The sequence below is a fragment of the Microcaecilia unicolor genome, chromosome 14 (genome assembly GCF_901765095.1).
Source record: "Microcaecilia unicolor chromosome 14, aMicUni1.1, whole genome shotgun sequence".
Classification (NCBI taxonomy): domain Eukaryota; kingdom Metazoa; phylum Chordata; class Amphibia; order Gymnophiona; family Siphonopidae; genus Microcaecilia; species Microcaecilia unicolor.
Genome location: NC_044044.1, coordinates 3,227,567 through 3,247,199, shown reverse-complemented (window position 1 = coordinate 3,247,199; position 19,633 = coordinate 3,227,567). Strand labels below are relative to the sequence as shown.

Here is a 19,633-nt window from a genome sequence, read left to right as displayed (position 1 = left end):
AGGTGAGGGATGTGACAGTACCCCCCCGGAAAGCCCCCCCCCCTCCATCTCGGGCGGGGCTTGGATGGGTTAGAAGTATGGAATTCCTGAACCAGTTACGGTGCATGAATGTTACCGCCGGTTCCCAAGAATTGTCCTCAGGACCAAAATGTTTCCAAGAAAGTAAGTAAAAAAAGTCCTCTGTGGTATTTAGAATCCAAGATTTCCTCCACCTCGAACTCAGGATCAGGATCAGAGTCTGGAACAACAATTCTCTGAGGTTGTGGATGCCATCTGGATGTCAGGAAAGGTTTGAGCAGTGAGACATGGAAAGCATTATGAATTCTGAGGGTAGGAAGAAGTCGGAGACAATAGGAAACCATCCCTACACGCTCTTGTATAGGAAACAGGCCAATGAAGCAAGGAGCAAACTTCAGAAAGGGAAGACGGAGTCTCAGCTACTTGGTGCTCAGCCACACTCGTTGACCGGGCTGGAAGTCTGGAGCGGGATGTCTATGTTGGTCAGCAAAATGTTTATACTGAGCTGCGGCATGGTGCAGATGCTGCTGGAACGTACTCTACGTCTCCCAAATAGTCGTGAGGGTAGAGCGAAGCTGGGGAGGAGTGGGATCCAGAGGGAGCGGAGGCGGAAGACCAGGGTGGCGTCCATAGTGAAAAAAGGGGAAGTGTGAGATGCAGAATGGAGACTTGTTATTATAGGTGAACTTGGCCCATGGAAGCAATGTAGCCCAATCATCCTGGCGATGGTTAGTGAAGGCCCGGAGAAAGGTCTTGAGAGTCTGATTAGTCCTTTCTGCCATCCCGTTAGTCTGGGGATGGTAGGCAGAAGAGAAATGCGCGGTGACACCAAACACGGAACACAAAGACCTCCAAAACCGGGAAGTGAACTGAGATCCCCGGTCGCTGATGAAGCATTGAGGAAGCCCATGCAGACGAAAAATGTGTTGGATGAAACTAGAAGCAAGCGTAGCAGCAGAAAGTAGAGCTCTCATAGGAATAAAATGCGCCATACGAGAAAAACGGTCCACAACCACCCATATAACCGTGTTGCCATGGGAGGGAGGGAGGGAGGGAGATCCATAATAAAGTCCATAGAGACCTCCTGCCAGGGGTGGTGCGGAACAGGCAAGGGTTGGAGGCTGCCCCAAGGTTTACCTGGAGGAGATTTATTCCGGGCATAGGTGGGACAAGTAGACACAAAATGGAGAATATCCCGTGCTATGTGGGGCCACCAGAAATAATGGAAAATAAGATGATATGTCTTGTGGAACCCACCATGGCCAGCAAAGGCAGATGAATGTCCCCAGTGAAGGACCTTCTTACAAGACCAGGCTGGAATGGAGGTCTTCAGGGAAGTAGAGGCCACCACGGTAGAGGGAAGATAAGCCGGATTAAGCATAGGACAGACTTCATCAGAATCCTCCGGCACATCGAAGGCTCGGGAAAGAGCATCAGCTTGGACATTCCGCTCCGCAGGCTGAAAAACTAGATGAAAATCAAAACGAGCAAAAAAGAGAGACCACCAGGCCTGTCGTGGATTCAGCCATTTAGCATTTTGCAAGTAGAGGAGATTCTTATGGTCCATAATCACTGTAATCGGGTGGACGGCCCCCTCCAGAAGACAGCGCTATTCCTGGAACGCCAGCTTCAGTGCCAATAATTCTCTGTCCCCAATAGTATAATTGCGCTCCGCAGGGGAAAACCGCTTAGAGAAAAAAAAACAGGGATGCTGCTTACCAGAGGAAGCGGTCTGAGACAACACCACCCCAGCCCCCAGAGAAGAAGCATCCACCTCCACAAAAAAAGGTTTGGCAATGTTCAGGCTACAGAGCACTGGTGCCGACAAAAAGGCGTTCTTCAATGAGGAGAAGGCGTTGAGAGCAGCCGAGGACCAGTGCTGGACATCCGCCCCTTTCTTAGTCGGAACAGTGAGTGGAGCAGTTATCAAGAAATAGTTCGGTATAAACTGCCGGTAGTAATTGGCAAAACCCAAGAAGCGCTGCAGAGCTCAGAGTCCATGAGGAACGGGCCAATCCTTGATAGCCTGGAGCTTAGCTGGATCCATCTGGAGGCCAACAGCAGAGATATGTCCCAGAAAAGGAATCACTGTCTGATGGAAGGCACACTTCTCCAACTTGGCAAAAGGCGATTGTCCCGAAGCCGCTGGAGAACAGTGTGCACATACTCGGGGTGATCCTGAACAGAGGAAGAGAGGACTAGAATATCATCCAGGTAGACAATGACAGATGAATATAAAAGATCCTGAAAAATGAAATTAATGAAATTCTGAAAGACCGCAGGAGCATTGGAAAGTCCAAAGGGCATGACATGGTACTCAAAGTCCCTCATGAGTGTTAAAAGCAGTCTTCCACTCGTTCCCCTCCCGGATCCGAATTAAATTGTAAGCGTCCCGCAGATCTAATTTGGTGAAAATAACGGCCCCCTGAAGGTGGTCAAACAATTCAGAAATTAGGGATAAAGGGTATCGGTTCTTGATAGTGATGTTATTCAGCCCTCGATAATCAATGCAGGGACGTAAGGACCCGTCTTTCTTAAAAACAAAAAAAAAACCCAGCTCTAGCAGGAGAAGAGGAAGGTCGAATAAATCCCTTCTGCAGATTCTCTTGAATATAAGTACGCATTGCGTGAGATTTGTCTCAGGACAGAGTGTACAGTGGACCTCTGGGGGGTATCGTCTCTGGAAGCAGGTCAATTGGATGATCAAAAGGGCAATGGGGAGGGAGGGAATCGGCCTCCCAGGCATCAAAAACATCTTGGAAATCGTGGTACTCAACTGGAAGACAGGCCTCGTAGGGATGGAGGGTTCCGGGTGATGCTGAAATGCTCCTCTGAGGTGGTTTCACTGAGGTAAGGCAGGTGTGGAAACAGCGGGCACCCCACTGGCTGATCTCACCAGTAGGCCAGTCGATACTGGGCGTGTGGAGACTTAACCAGAGCAGCCCCAAAATAACAGGGTGAATGGCTTGCGAAAGAATCAGAAATTGAATGTGTTCATGATGTAGGAGACCTGCTTGCATTTGTAAGGGTGGAGTGAACTGAGTAATAGGCTGAGAAAGAGCTGAACCATGAATCAAAGTCACCTGTAGAGCAGGCTCACAGGGCACCGTGGGACCTCCTAGTCTTTTAAGAAGAGCAGCATCAATAAAAATTCCTCCCGCTCCAGAGTCCAGCAGGACTAAAGTATCCACCCTGAATTTGCGCCATTGCAAAATTACAGGTACCGACATTAAATTGTCCGGAAGGGGAGATGATTGACCCAGAACCACCCCTTCCACAAGGTTCGGGTCTAGGCGTTTCCCGGCTTGTTAGGACATCCCTTCACAAAGTGTCCAGGTTTCCCACAATATAGACAAAGTCTATTGCTCCGCCGATGAGCCCTTTCCACAGCCGAGAGATGATGTCATCCTATTACCATAGGTTCCTCAGGCCCCTCAGAAGCTGAACTTGCTGCTCCTTGTGGAGGATCGCTCTGTGATCTCCGTGCAGAAGATCTCCGGGGAGGTCATGAAGTAGATTGTTCTTGAGCTCTCTCCTGGAACCGAACATCAATTCGAATACAAAGGGTTATGAGGGCATCCAAGGTGGTAGGAATCTCTCGACCAGCCAACTCATCCTTAATTCGCCCACTCAAAATGGCCGTAAGAGCCTCTTGATTCCATCTCAGTTCTGTGGCTAGGGTACGAAACCATACCGCATAGGCTCCTACTGTATTGTTGCCCTGTTGGATATGCAGTTCTCCTGCAGCAGAAGAGGGACGCCCGGGAACATCAAAGACCATCTGGAACCGACGAAGGAATTCACCCAGATCAGATAGCAGTGGATCCCGTTGCTCCCACAGAGGTGAGGCCCACGCTAAGGCTGGTCTGGAGAGTAATATATAATATGTCATCTTTACGCTGTCAGATGGGAATGAAGCAGGTTGCATTTCAAAGAGCAACTGACATTGGTTCAGGAAGCCCCGGCAGGCTGAGGGAATGCCATCAAACCGAGGAAGCTCAGGGAGACGTAGAGCCGAGGCAGTGGGAGTGGCTGTGGGACCCCTGACGGCAGGAGACCGCTGGGTCTGAAGGGATGACATCTGAGAACACATATCCTGAAGGACACCAGACAGTCTATTAAGCTGAGTCTGCTGTTGCTGAAGGACCTGTGCTAAGTCCGACATGTCAGGTTTGTCCGGCAAACTCATGGCTTCGGCTTTCTGTCCTACTCCCTCGTAAGAAAGTGAGTCCTGGGCCAAGCAAGTTTAGTGGCCAGACAACCCTGATCTTACCTGAGGTAAAATCCGGGCCTGGAAACAGAACTCCCCTCCTGGGTGACAGCAGTCAGCAACCTGGCACAGAAGACAGGACCAGGAACACTCACAGAACCAGTAGAAAACCAAGCAGTAGTCGGGTCCAGGCGAGGTCTGAAGGCAGGCGGCAAGCAAAAGCATAGTCCAGGTCCAGGCAAAGGTTCAAAGGCAGGCGGCAAGCAAAAGCACAACACGAACAGAGCCGTCACGCTACTTGAAGCCGAAGCAAGAGACTGCTGGAAAACTCTCAAGAAATAGTCTGGTCCTCAGAGGCAGATTCGCAACAGCTGGAAGGCAGAGCTCTTGATAGACCACAGGTCCCAAGACAGGAGGAGTCTCCCCAAAGCCAGCCAATCCCTACAGAACAAGGAGGCGGAAACCTCCAGGTGAAGCCGGAAGAACAAGGCCGCGTAGAGCCCGACCCTGCGCATTTCGTGCGACCCCAGCCACGTCAGAGCCGACAGACAGCAAATCTCATCAGCACCACCAGATGCCCTTCCACGGCGCACGGACCGCAACACCCGACCGCTACCCCAGCGGTCGACTCCACGCCAGCGGGTGCATCCCAGAACAGGTGAGGGACGTGACAAAAACAGGGATGACACTTGCCAGAGTCTGAGGTTTGAGACAGAATGGCCCCTGCCCCCAGCGAAGAGGCATCCAGGAGTGGGTAAAACTGATCTGGACGGTGCAGCAGGAACTTGCCGTTGGGATTGAAGAGTAGACAACTGGGAAAACATGTCCTGCATGTCAGCACCTTGCACCCTGAGAAGAATAAGCCTACTACTATAGGAACCCCAGCTTTGTATAGTCAAGGCACGGCGAGGAGGCCTTTATGGACTATCATAAAGTATACTCAAAAGAGCAACCAGACAATGCAGTGAAGATGTACATTATCGTAGATGTTCAAACTAACCAGTCCCTGGCAAGGACAGAGTTCTTTGACCTATTTGATATCCAGAGAGCTCACTATCCCTACCACCTCAAGACCTGCACAGGGATGAGTAAGAGAGTGGGGGGAAGAGCAAGTGGATACATGAGAGAGGCAATAGATGGTAGCATCAATTGAATGTAATCAAATACCTGATAATAGGGAGAAAATTCCCACACCAGAGGTTGTGCGACACCATTGTCATCTCCAGCCTATAGTGGAGTATCTGCAACCTTTGGACTCAAATGCCAAGATCTTACTCTGGTTGGGAAGAGACATACTACCACTAATCAGAGTATGTGACATACGTGAAAAACCACCTGACACACCATATGCCTACCAACTCACCCTGAGGTGGGTGATGGTAGGTGATGTCTGCCTCAACAGACTGAGGAGACCAAGTGTAGATGTCTGCAAAACATGCATCTTAGAAAATGAGCACACCACCTTGTTTAAACCTTGTCACAACCATCAGTATGTGAAAGAGGTTTACAACTGGGAAGAATCAAACCCCAGCAGAACCAGTTGTCAGGACACCTCTCTGCCAGATTTAGGAGAACATCTGGGGAACTCGGTGTTCCAAGTCACTAAGGATGATGATAATCCAACTCTGCCAATGGAGGACAGAGAGTTCTTGAGAGTTATGGGTGGGGTGGGTCCAGCAGCTGAGTGGCTCCGTTGCCATTTAGGACGCCCATAACATGACCAGAACAGTGGCATTATGTGCCCACTGATCAAAACCCAGCAGATTGCACCACCAGAGCTGTGCCAGCATCTCATCTAGCAGAAACTACATGGTTGTTAGGACCAGACTTTGTTCTAAAACCTGACCACACATCTCCCAAAGTGGTGAAACCCTTTGAATTTATAGATCCTGACTCTGACATGGAGATCCACCCAGAGATGACTATTCTTGCTACTAACATTGTGCCTGAAAGCAACGTAGGAGCTTGGCATTTCTCTTGTTTTCTCGACATGAACAATGCTCAGAAGAGCTATTGCACATCTTGTTCATATGGCATCATTTCTTCAGTCATCTGAGAAAGAACTCAGCACCTGTCACTGCTAGCACATCTGTACAAAGCCTCTCTGAGTAAATGAAATTATCTGAGCAGAGAATGCCATCCTGCATTGCATATAATGAGAAGCATACAACAAAGATGCATCAATAAATGCATGAACCTTCAAAGAGCTAGCCCACTTCTAAAATAGAACCCCTTCATTGACAAGGATGAACTTCTGAGAGTCGGTGGCCATGTCACCGAAACAGAACTAAAGAAGGGTGAGAAGAATCCCTTGATTATCCCAGGTTGGCACCATATATCAACCTTGCTTGTATGTCATTATCATGAGCACATTAAATATCAAGGACGACATTTCACAGAAGGGGCTATCAGAGCTGCAGGATTATGGATTGTGAGAGCGAAATGTAGCATTACCTCTAGGTATTACATCAATGTGTCAAATGTCGTAAACTACAGAGCAAACATCAAGAACAAAGAATGGCAGATTTACCGGCAGCCTGGCTGAGTACCTAACCACCATTCACCTATGTGGTTCTAGACGTCTTTGGACCCTGGTAAATTGTGACATGACACACATGAGGTGGAGCATCCACAAGTAAATGTTGGGCCATACTTTTCACATGCATGATCATCTGAGCAGTCTACAATGAAGTCATCAAATCAATGGACACTTCCAGTTTCATTAATGCTTTACGAAGATTCTTATCCATCAGGAATCCAGTTAAGCAGGTCCGTTCCGATTGTGTAAACAACTTTGTGGGTGCTTGCGGAGAACTGCACATTACATCAAATAGACTGGCTCATCCTGCCATTGAAAGGTACCTATGTGACCAGAAGTGTACTGGGATCTTCAATCCCCCCCCCCCCCTTCGAATTTGGGAAGAGCATGGGAGCGAATGATTGGGGTAGCTCATCGTATCCTTGATTCCATGCTCATGGAAATTGATCACCTTCGGTTAACACATGAAGTGCTGACCACCTTTTTTGCAGAAGTTACTGCTATCATGAATGCCAGACCATTGGTACCAGTATCCTCAGATCCAGAGTTGCCGATGATTTTAACTCCAGCTATGCTTCTAACACAAAAAAATGATACTATTCCCACTCCACCTGGCGATTTCAATGGTAGTAACACCTACAAACATCAATGGAAACAGGTTTAATACCTTTCCAACGCCTTTTGGGAACGTTGGAAGAAGGAATACCTTCCTATTCTGCAATACCTAAGTAAGTGGCAGGATAATCAGCCTAATTTACAAGTGGGTGACAATGTATTACTTAAAGATAGCCAATCACAGCGCAACAGTGATACACTCCTGCCTTTGGAGTGTATCACTAGAACCTTTCCAAGTTTCAAGGACGAGAAAGTCTGCAAATTGGAAGTCAAGACAGCAAATCAAGGGTCAGCATCCCCTCCCCCTGTATACAGCTGCAGTGTCCTGTGATTGGCTACTTGTGTTCTTGTTTCTATTGGTTGTTTGCTGTGAGCTAAGTCTCTCTCTCTCTCATCTCAGGATGCCTGCCTTGCCTTACCTCCCACACCACACCCCGTAGGCCGGCGCCATAAGAAACTTTCTGCCACCAGTGCTGCAGCACGGCTGGGTCTCCTCCTCATTTACTTGTGGCGCCAGCTTGCAGAGCACGGGGGGGGGGGGGGGGGTAAGGCAAGGCAGGCATCCTGACTGATGGTCGGCGTTGGGTTGAGAGAACCAGAGCACTCAGTGGCAGCAGTGGTGGTGCAGCACTCGAGGGGCTGACTTCCCAACCCGAACTAAAACTTAAGCTGGTTACCGGCCACAGGTAGGAGAACTGGAGAGGAGATCTCCTGTTTTTTTTTTTTTGCTGTCAACTGCCTACTGCATGTGTGGCTATGAGCTGAGCCAATGAAGATGGAGCTGTGGCAATTTCCTGAAAGGCTGTACACTCCCACTGCATCCTAAGACTGTGTTGATTGGAGGATCAGGAGAAACTGGGTGGGCCTGAGCCGAGATTTCAACCCAGGCCCACCCGTATCTACGCCCCTGTGGACACAAAACAGATAACACTCTTATTGGGGTGTTGTGGGTATACCTGACAGTGTAAGTTATAACAAAAATGGGTCCCAACCAGACTAGCATTGGTTAGGGAAGTGTCAAAAGTAAAGGTATCACCCCTTATCCTTAGATCCAAGCCCACTGCGTCAAAATAATAAAAGAAACTAACTCCACACCTAGATTTAAAAATGGGGTCTTATTTATTTACAGTAGCAGCAAATGACACGGCATAAACAGGAATAAATACAAAGACAATCCTACTGCAGCGACAGCTTAGAGTAAAAGGTATTTAAATCCCTAGCTAGACTCTTAAGAGTCACTGTAACCCCAGGAGATGCTTGCCACATATACAACCTGATATAGTCCTTCAGAGGACAGCAGATTCTTCAGATGTCGGTCTGGTCCAATGCAGAGTCTTGCCCCTTGGATGTGATGTTGGCACAAGGCAGCTAATCTTGGCAAGAGCTGCCTTTTATGGAGAAATTGGGAGCCTTATTGCTCTCACTTACATATGTTCTCCTTGAAGAATAAACAAGTAGCTCCAAGTGTCCTGCATTGATGTCAATTCTGGTAACAGCTAGCTTCATTGACATCCATTCTGATAATAACCTGCACCAATGCTGATAACTGCTTACTTGTCCTGGAACATCATGACCTTATCAGCAGTTGCCAAGTACAGTAAACAAAGGTTGTTATTCTTCTGTGAAACAGGATGTCTCCACAATGTCTTAGAGACTGTCTGAGTTTGTAACATCATAATCAGGTTCTTAATGCTAGATATATAGGACCATGTATGTCATGTAGGTCCATATAGTCCCATTGATGGCTAGGCATAGTGCTACAGTAGTGCGTCAGTAGCTTTGCTCCTACATGCCCTTAAGTTAGACAACTACGTTTTACAAGTTTTCTTTATTTTAACATTAAGAGGGAAAGTTATCAATTTGGGCTACCGTTATTGTACCACAACTTGAGCTATTTTAGTACAGGTCCCTTTAATGCAATGAGACCTAGGGCCCTGTTTACTAAGCCACACTAGCATTTTTAGAGCGTGCTAAACACTAGAGTCGCCAATCCTGCTTATAATCGAACGAGAAAAACACCCAAGTTCCGACCTAAATCGGGAGATGGACGTTTATCTCACAAAAACGAATAACGCGGTATAATCGAAAGCCGAACTTGGACGTTTTCAACTGCACTCCATCGCGGAAGCGTACAAAGTTGACGGGGGCGTATCGGAGGCGTGGTGAAGGCGGGACTGGGGCATGGTTATCAACCGAACAGAGATGGGCGCCTTTCGACGATAATGGAAAAAAAGTGTGCGTTTGTAGCTAGAATTTAGGGCACTTTTCCTGGACCCTGTTTTTTCACGAATAAGGCCCCCAAAAGTGCCCTAAATGACCAGATTACCACTGGAGGGAATCGGGGATGACCTCCCCTGACTCCCCCGGTGGTCACTAACTCCCTCCCACCACAAAAAATGATGTTTCACAACTTTTTATTTTCACCCTCAAATGTCATACCCACCTCCCTGGCAGCAGTATGCAGGTCCCTGGAGCAGTTGTTAGGGGGTGCAGTGGACTTCAGGCAGGTGGACCCAGGCCCATCCCCCCCCTACCTGTTACAATTGTGCTGCTTAATGCTTAGTTGTCCAACCCCCCAAACCCACTGTACCAACATGTAGGTGCCCCCCTTCACCCCTTAGGGCTATAGTAATGGTGTAGACTTGTGGGCAGTGGGTTTTGAGGGGGATTTGGGGGGCTCAATACACAAGGGAAGGGTGCTATGCACCTGGGAGATCTTTAACTTTTTTTTTTTTTTAAAGTGCCCCCTAGGGTGCCCGGTTGGTGTCCTGGCATGTGAGGGGGACCAGTGCACTACGAATCGTGGCCCCTCCCACGAACAAATGCCTTGGATTTATTCATTTTTGAGCTAGGCGCTTTCATTTTCCATTATCGCTGAAAAACAAAAACGCCCAGCTCACAAATTGTCGAATAAAACATGGACATCTATTTTTTGCGAAAATACGGTTCGGTCCGCCCCTTCACGGACCCGTTCTCAGAGATAAACGCCCATAGGGATAGACATTTTTGTTCGATTATGCCCCTCCACATGTTCCTATGAGCGACTTAGAGTTTAGCGTGCACTAAAAATGGTAATGCGCCCTTAGAGCTGCTTAGTAAACAGGACCCCAATTTACTAATAATTCAGGTTAACAGTAGTTTTACTGCTGCATCTAAATGTTAGCCCATGCTAATAGCTTCCCCTCTAAATAACCATGGGATACATATTCAACTGGCGTTGATCATTTATTTAGCCTGCCGACAGCATTATCCTCAGATACTCAGTGCTGGGCCATATCTGGGTACTGGCATTGAATATCTAGGTTTATGTGGCCAACTATCTGTTATGCATTTAAATGTGATATTCAGCACTTAACTGCCAAAGCAACACTACATAAAAACAGGACTGTGTTTTATTCCGCTTAACTTAGGTAGTTAAGTACTGAATATAGGCACATAACTGCATAAGGGCTGCTCCACTCCCAGACCATCCACAAAATAGCTGGCTTTCAGTTTAGCCATCAGTGCTGATATTCAGTGGCACTAACCAGTTAGAGGACTCTGAATATCAACACACAGCCGCGCAAAAGCGATCTAAGTAACCAGGAGCCTCTCCTGGCTGCTCAAATCGCTTCGAATATCAACTGGTGTATTATTATTATTTTATTGTAATTTCTTTATCCCTTCTTCTTGTCTTCCCCTCCTGTCCCATCCCTCAACAGATTCATGGATTCACTTGGCATGGTATTTGGCTTCATCTCGCAGGAGACCACAACCAAGATTAACATCATGAATGTGTACTTGGCAGGTAGCAGTGGTGCTGAGTATCATACGCTGCAGTCCATGATCAAGCATGAGCTTGACCATGGCCTGGTGAACTTCAAGGAGCTGCCACGAGACCAGGTACCCTCCGGCTGCCGCACTCTCCTGCGCCTCCATCGAGCCTTGAAGTGGTTGGAGATGTTCCTCTATAAGCTAAGCATCAGCACAAGCCAGGACAACACTGGAAAGCTGTGTGCATTGGCATATGAAGAGACCTTGGCCCATCACCACAGCTGGTTTGTGAGGCAAGCAGCAGCACTGGCTTTCCTGGCCATGCCACCACGGAGAGAGCTCCTCCAGATTCTGTGTGTACACAAAGAAGAGGAAGCACAGTTTGTACTGAGCACCACAGCCAAGTCTATTATCAGAGTGTATGACCTCACACAGAGGGTGTATGAGGCCCATGGAATGTTGGAGCTACCCTGATGAGCAATAAGGTGTATTGATGACAGTGGGGAGGAGGGTCAGGACTTGCATATAATAGTGGCTGGAGAATTGCCATGGAACAGCCCACATAACCCAGTACCTAGAATTAACAGAGGCAACAGACAAGGAGAAAACCAATAAAGAAAAATCTTTTACAAATTTCAAAATATTTTGATATCTAGGGGTCAATATTCAAAGAGATTTAGCTAGACAGTTAATTGGTTGTTTGGGGCTAGCAGTCAACAGCACTTAACCGGATAGTGCCACTGAATATGACCAGTTAGCATCCAATATGAAACCAGCTATTTTGGATGCGTTCTGGAGCAGAGTCAGCATTTGGCTAATTAAGTGCCGATATTTAACACTTAACTGGTCAAGGTAACTGCATAAATAGGACTGTACAAAAGTCAGTCCTATCTTTATGCAGTTTGCCAGAGCCAGTTAAGTGTTGAATATTGTACTTAGGGCCTCTTGTACTAAACCATGTTAGCAATTCCCAGCATGGCAAATGAGAGGAAGCCCATTCAGTTCCTATGAGCTTCTTCTCATTTGCCGCGCTGGGAATCGCTAGTGCAATTCCCAAGTGCAATTCCCATATATATATACATGGTTTGGAGCATAAGATAGGCCTCAGGCCCACAAAGGTAATCCAGGAAACACTCCTACAAGCCTAGTCTTGAAAATCAGTGCTAATTTCCTAGCTTCTTTTCCTGCCCTAAATCCACCCCTGTTGCCACCCACTTTTTTATGCACCCAAATTTAAGAGTAAAATGTATGTACTCAGCCCTAGTAAATTTTCAAAGAGGCCAATTTATGAGCATAACTCTCAAAGGATTCATGGAACTTGCTTAGGCATCCTGCAGTAACATTGAAATCTGTGTGTGCTACATAATTTTTCTAATTTTTTTTAGGGAGGTGTCATGGGCAGAGAATGGGAATTCCTTTGCTAACCAATTAGTGCATCTACCAGAGGTGTAGCCAGACTTCGGCAGGAGGGGGGTCCAGAGCCCAGGTGAGGGGGCACATTTTAGCCCCCCCCCCCAGCACCGCCAGCCCCCCTGCCATTGCCGACCCCCACCGCCGCCACCACTTCCAACTTTGCCCCTCCCTCTGCCGACAACCCTCTCAACCCCCCTCCCGCCGCCAACCCTCCCCCAGTGCCGCCGCCGTCGCCTACCTTTGCTGGCCAGGGACCCCAACCCCCGCCAGCCGAGGTCCTCTTGCTTCCCATGCAAGGCTTCGTTCTGTTTCTGATGTCCTGTTTCTGTGAGTCTGAAGTCCTGCAAGTACAACGTGCAGGACATCAGAAACAGAATGAAGCCTTGCGCAGGAAGCAAGAGAACCTCGGCTGGCGGAGGTTGGGGTCCCCTGCCAGCAAAGGTAGCCCACGGCAATGGCAGGGGAGGGTTGGCGGCGGGAGGGGGGTCGAGAGGGTCATTGACAGGGGGGACCAGGACCAAATCTACAGGGGCCCAGGCCCCCTTGGCCCCACGTAGCTATGCCCCTGGCATCTACACTGCAGTGCACTAATGCAGGATTATGTGGAATAGAAATTCTAAATAAATAAATAAAATGGTTAGCACACGGATACTGTGTGAGTCCATATGACCTAAAAAATGGGTGGCATTATAGGCTCGTGTGTTAAATTTTTAAACCATTTTAAAAAACTGAACCACAAGATAGTACAATACAATAAAACATAATAATCAAAGTAGCCAATTGGATACATATACAAGTTTTTCTCCTCCCCTCTCCCATCCCCAGAACAAATCACATCCAACCTACCCGCCCACTCCGCCCATATCAGGTATGAATAAAACATCTGAGATACCAGTGTTGATATTCGCAGCAATTCCAGACTAAAATGAAAAGGTTCAACACCCCCACACACACACACACCTTTCCGGTTAACCCCAGGCACTTTGATCATGTTCATAAAATAACTACGAGCTTTGAGAGAAAGCCTATCCCAAACAGGGAACCAGTCTGTAGAAACAGTCTCCACTGATAGGGCCAGCCCCTCCAGACATTCAGGCTTTCCATTTTCAAAAGCTGATAGAGTTCATTTTTCCAAGCAGTCACGGAAGGACCTGTAGCATTTCTCCAACAAACCAAGATTCATTTTTTCGCCAACAGCAGTGCTTTATGTAAAAAGGAGTTAACTCCCCTCCTGAATGTCAAAGACTTTTATGTTATGTCTTATTAATAATTGTTTTGTATTGGTTTAGCATTTCTTGCTCCTGAGGCAGCCATTTGTGATGTGATGTGATATGGTTCCTGAAATCCGTCAACTCCCAACAATTTGGTTCACAGCAGGCTACAAAAAAAATATAAAAAACTAAATAAAATTAAGCATAACATTTCTGGAAGTTTGATGAGAGAGGTGAGTAAAGAACACCAGGACTTAGGTGCTTGATAGGGAAAAGAAACATGGCCATGTTGTGCAACGCTGTTTGATACCTGGGAGTTTTAAAGAGTTAATGAAGACTGCTTTTCTTTTGTTTTCCCATCTGGGCTAAAATTAATGTCTCTGAAATAAAGTCAGCTGAATCCTCATTCAAAGCAACTGAATCCAATGCATGTACATAGCAACTGACCTGTTGATAAGCCAACCATTCTCCTGACCTTAATAAGACCTCATCTCATAATATTTCAAAGGATTTCATCTTGCCCTCAGCCATTACCAAATCCTTTACATAAATTAACCCCATCCCTGCCCATCACTTAAGATACAATGTAAAAGCATCTTTAACAAATTCCCTTTTGCCCCATAATGGTAGCAAAACTGTAACACAGGATGACATATGCAACTGTTTGCAGATCCATTGCCAGCCCTGCCATATAGAACTTAAGATGGGGTGCTGCTTCGTGACTATCACTGTATGTAGTTTAGACAAATGTAAATAAGACAAAAAGATGGATTGGTGGCACTAACCGTTGTTGAAGGGCCAAGGGGGTAAAATATTGTGTTCCCTTGATCCAATCCGCCAAATGTCTCATTTTGCATGCCACATTATAATGTCTAAGATCAGGACGGGCCAAGCCTCCTTTCCCCATTGGCATAGCCAATTGCTGGAGAGTAGCCCTAGGTTTTTTTATTTCTCCACAGGAAGCGACATAGAATTTTGTGGACCTTTCTCAAATCACACGGAGAGAGGGAAGATCCTCAAGTACCAAGAAATGCAGTCTGAAACTAAGACAGTGTGGCAGAAAGATACAAATATTTCCCATTGTTTTGGGTGCTACAGGTTTGGATAAGAACATAAGAATAGCCATACTGGGTAAGACCAATAGTTCATCTAGGCTAGTATCCTGTTTTCAGCAGTGGCCAATTCAGGTCACAAGTACCTGGCAGAAACCCAATTAGTAGCAACATTCCATGCTACCATCAGTGGCTACTCTCATGTCCATCTCAATAACAGACTATGGACTTTTCCTCCAGGAACTTTTCCAAACCTTTTTTAAACCCAGATTGCTAATCACCATAACCACCTCCTATGGCAACAGGTTCCAGAGCTTAAATATTCTTTGAATGAAAAAAATATTTACTACTATTTTTTTTTAAGTATTTCCATGCAATTTCATTGATTGTTCCCTGCTCCTTGCTCTTTTTCAATGAGTGAAAAATCAATTCACCACCACCCGTTCCACACCACTCAGGATTTTGTAGACCTCGATCATATCCCCCTCAGCCGTCTCTTTCCCAAGCTGAAAAGCCCTAACCTCTTTACCCTTTCCTCACCAAGGAAGTGCGAATGAGGTCGGACTTGCTCCCTGCAGCTGGGCCTAGGTTCCTGGAGGTAGGGCCGGAAGCCCTGCATGCCCCATTCTGAGTGGGGACCCTGGCTTTTTGTTCAACCACATCTCACAGCAATCCCTGGGGAAAAGGTCCCGAAAGCATGCCTGCTCTCAGAGAGCCATCCCTGTGCTCCCTGAGAGAGACCTTCCCTAAGGAAGTCTGAATGAGGTCAGAATTGCTCCCGGAGGCTGGGCAGTGGTTCGAGGAGGTCGGACCATTTGTTTACTCTTTCCAAAAATACTAGGACTAGGGGGCATGCGATGAATCTACAAAGCAATAAATTTAATACGAATCGGAGAAACGTTTTCTTCACTCAACATGTAATTAAACTCAGGAATTCGTTGCCAGAGAATGTAGTAAAGGTGGTTAGCAGCAGGGTTTAAAAAAGGTATGGGCAGCTTCCTAAAGGAAAAGTCCATAGACCATTAGTAAATTGACTTGGGGAAAATCCACTGCTTATTTCTGGGATAAGCAGCATAAAATGTATTAAACTTTTTCGGGTGTTTCCAGGTATTTGTGACCTGGATTGGCCACTGTTGGAAACAGGATGCTGGGCTTGATGGACCTTTGGTCTGTCCCAGTGTGGCAATATTTATGTACTTATAACTGAAAGCCACGGCTGCTCCCTTTTGAGGGGGCACCCTGACTTCTCTTTTTCACAGGGTGGTGAGGCATCGCTTCCTCCTCATCTCACAGTGGTCCTGGGGAAAAGGTCCCAAAAGCCTGACCAGTTTTGGAGAGTCATCCCTCTCCCCCTGAGGGGGACCTTCCCCTAAGAAGTCTGAATGAGGTCAGATTTGCTCCCTGTGTCTGGGCAGTGGTTCCAGGAGGTTGGACTGAAAAATTAGTTTTTCCCCTTCAGAGGAGTGCACTCTTTTAATTTCAACAAGCCAGAGAGGCTGCTCTTCACACACCACAAGCTGGCCACCTGAGGGTGCTCTGGGGTGGGAGAGAGAACAGCCCTGCCTGTTAATTGCTTGGGTTACTGGAGGAGAGAGGTCTTGAAAACCTGACTGCTCCTAGAGAGCCATCCCTGGGCTCCCTGAGGGGGACCTTCCCTATGGAAGTCAGAATGAGATCAGCTTCAATCCCTGCAGCTGGGCTGCGGTTCCAGGAGGTCGGACTGACTTTTCATTTTGATGGGGTGGAAAGGCTGCTCTTCATTCACATCTCAGGGCGGTCCTGGAGAAAAAGGTCCCGACCCTGCTTCAGAAGGCTCTTAATGTTTCAGCTAGTTTTAGACAGGTGTGATACCGCCGATGGCCACCAGAGGGTGCCCGCTCTTGAAGTCCTAATGAGTTCAGATTTGCTCCCTCTGGCTGGGCAGGGGTTCGAGAGCCATCCCCATGTGCCTTGAGGGGGACCTGCCCCATGGAAGTCTGAATGAGGTTGAATTCGGTTCCCATGGATTGGACGGTTCCCTCAGGTTGTAGCGAAAGCCCTGTACTCCTTCCTGAGGGCACCCCAACCTTTCAGTGAGGTGGAGAGGTGCTTCTTGCCCCTCATCTCAAGGCACCAGATGGCCCTCTTCCTGCCTGTGGCAAAAAGAGCACCAGATTGCCCTTCTGAGGTTAGGGCGACCAGATGGCTGAACACCTCGCAGGGCTGAGCTGGCTGAAGTCAGAGGGTGTTGTGAGATGCACGGTGCGGTGCTTAATAGTTGGCAGTTTGAAGAGGTGGTGTGGGGAGGGGGCTTAATACTCAGAATGGTGCAGGCCTGTCAGTGAGAGCTTAATAATCAGGGCTGTGGAGATCACTCACTCATCACATCTCATGGAAGCGTAAGGTGTACATGGCGGTACCCATGGGGAAACGGTCCCAAACACTGCCCGCTGTTGAAGAGCTATCCCTGGGCTCCCTGAGGGAGTTCTTCCCCAAGGAAGAACCTACAAATGCACTCGATCTGCAGCCCCTCCTTACCTCTCTATTTTCATCTCCCCTTACGTTCCTACCCGTAACCTCCACTCTCAAGACAAATCCCTCCTCTCAGTACCCTTCTCCACCACCGCCAACTCCAGGCTCCGCCCTTTCTGCCTCGCCTCACCCCATGCTTGGAATAAACTCCCTGAGCCCATACGCCAGGCCCCCTCCCTGACCATCTTCAAATCCTTGCTCAAAGCCCACCTCTTCAATGTCGCCTTCGGCACCTAACCACTACACCTCTATTCAGGAAATCTTGACTGCCCCAACTTGACATTTCGTCCTTTAGATTGTAAGCTCCTTCGAGCAGGGACTGTCCTTCTTTGTTAAACTGTACAGCGCTGCGTAACCCTAGTAGCACTCTAGAAATGTTAAGTAGTAGTAGTAAGGAAGTCTGAAAGAGGTCAGATTTGCTCCTTGTGGAAGGGCAGTGGTTCCAGGAGGTCGTATTGAAAAACAAGTCATCCCTGGGCTCTCTGAGGGGGACCTTCCTAAGGAAACCAGAATGAGGTCAGATTCAAAAAATGCAGCTGGGCTGCAGCTCCAGGAGGCTGGACTGACTTTTCATTTTCATGGGATGGAAAGGCTGCTCTTTATCCACATCTCACAGCGGTCCCTGGGGAAAAGGCTCGCATCCTGCTTCAGAAGGCTCTTAACATTTGATAGTTTTTGCTAGGTGAGATACCTCCGATGGCCACCAGAGGGTGACCGCTCTGGAAGTCTGAATGAGATCGGATTTGAGCCCTGCCTGTTAATCACTCACATTACTATGGGTGAGAAGTCCTGAAAGCCTGACTGCTCAGTGAGCCATCCCTTGGCTCCCTGAGGGGGACCTTCCTTATGGAAGTCAGAATGAGGTCAGATTCAATCCCTGCAGGTTCCAGGAGGGGGCACGCTGAGTTCTATTTTTCACAGTGTGGAGAGGCATCGCTTCCTCCTCATCTCAGGGTGGTCCTGGGGGAAAAGGTTCCAAAAGCCTGCCTGCTTTTGGATAGTCATCCCTATGCTCCCTGAGGTTGATCTTCCCAATGGTGGTCCAAATGAGGTCAGATTTACTCCCCATGGCCAGGTTGTGGTTCCAGGAGGTTGGACTGAAAGCCATGGCTGCTCCCTTCTGAGAGGCACCCTGACTTCTCATTCTAACAGGATGAAGAATTGGCTCTTCCTCCATTCCTCACAGTGGTACCCAAGGCGAAATGGTCACAAAGCCAGCCAGCTTAAAGAGCCATTCCTGGTCTCCCTTAGGGGGACCTTCCTCTATGAAGTCTGAATGAGGTCAGCGCCTATAGGGATATTGTAGGCACATACATGCTTAACGCACATACATGGTTAGCACGCGTTAAAAATGTTAATGCACCTATAACGCTGTTTAGTAAACAGGACCCATAGTTATGTTTAAACAAAAGAGATCTGCATGAAAGAAAATATTTATTATTATTTTGGTTTATAAAACCACTTGCCCCTGAAACATGTTCAAAACAGAATAATCCATTTGTGTATCTAAATGGTAAACTTCTACAAACAGATGAAGATGTGAATCCATGTGCCTCAATGAAAGGAGAGTTTAATTTTATTTCCATTTAATTTCAATACATTTCATCATCTTTATAATACGAGGCTTCCCAAGGCAGATTACAACAGTTTAGATGAACCCATCAGAAAACAGGATATCCTCACTGAAATTTGGCCATCTGTATTGTATACAGTGTATTTATTTATTTAGAGGTCCTTTTATACAGTGGTGGTAAGCTTACTGCTCATTCTTCCAGGACTTCCGCCAGCCCAACGCAGCCACCGATAGTAGTCCTGCCCCGAGCGCGAGCCATTTCCGGGGGAAAAAAGAAAAATCCCAGAAATGGCTTGCATGGTGGTAACCCAGTGGTAATCGGGCAGCGGTGTGCAATGCCCAGTTACCGCCAGGTTAGTACATGAGCCCTAGGGCTCCCTGCTGCAAGGCCATGCAGTAAGAGTTCTCTTACTGCATGGCCATGTATGTCTATGGTCTTTCTACCTGTTGCGGTAAAAAAGCCTCTGGCGCGCAGGAAAAACGGCCCCCGCTGCTAGCGCAGCACCCTTTTTCCTGCAGCTTGGTAAAAGGACCCCCTTAGATTTTAGTATAGAAAAATAAGCACAAAATACAGCGTTTAAAATTGTTGTTTCTACCATCTATAAGGTTATCAATAGAAATCAAACAAAATAAAACATGGAAAAGAAAATAAGATGATACCTTTTTTATTGGATATAACTTAATACATTTCTTGATTAGCTTTCGAAGGTTGCCCTTCTTCCTCAGATCGGAAATAAG

At 47.4% G+C, this 19,633-nt stretch overlaps 1 protein-coding gene across 6 annotated transcripts in view; it reads left to right on the top strand.

Moving 5' to 3' along the window:
• Positions 1–12,565, top strand: part of GLTPD2 (glycolipid transfer protein domain containing 2) — a 50,870-nt gene extending 38,305 nt beyond the window's left edge. For all 6 annotated transcript variants that reach the window (XM_030187930.1, XM_030187927.1, XM_030187928.1 and 3 more), the window contains one exon: positions 11,084–12,565. In XM_030187930.1, coding sequence (XP_030043790.1) covers positions 11,084–11,609 — 526 coding nt within the window. In that variant the 3' untranslated portion in view covers positions 11,610–12,565. The remainder of the gene's footprint in view (positions 1–11,083) is intronic.
• The last annotated feature ends 7,068 nt before the right edge of the window (positions 12,566–19,633 follow it).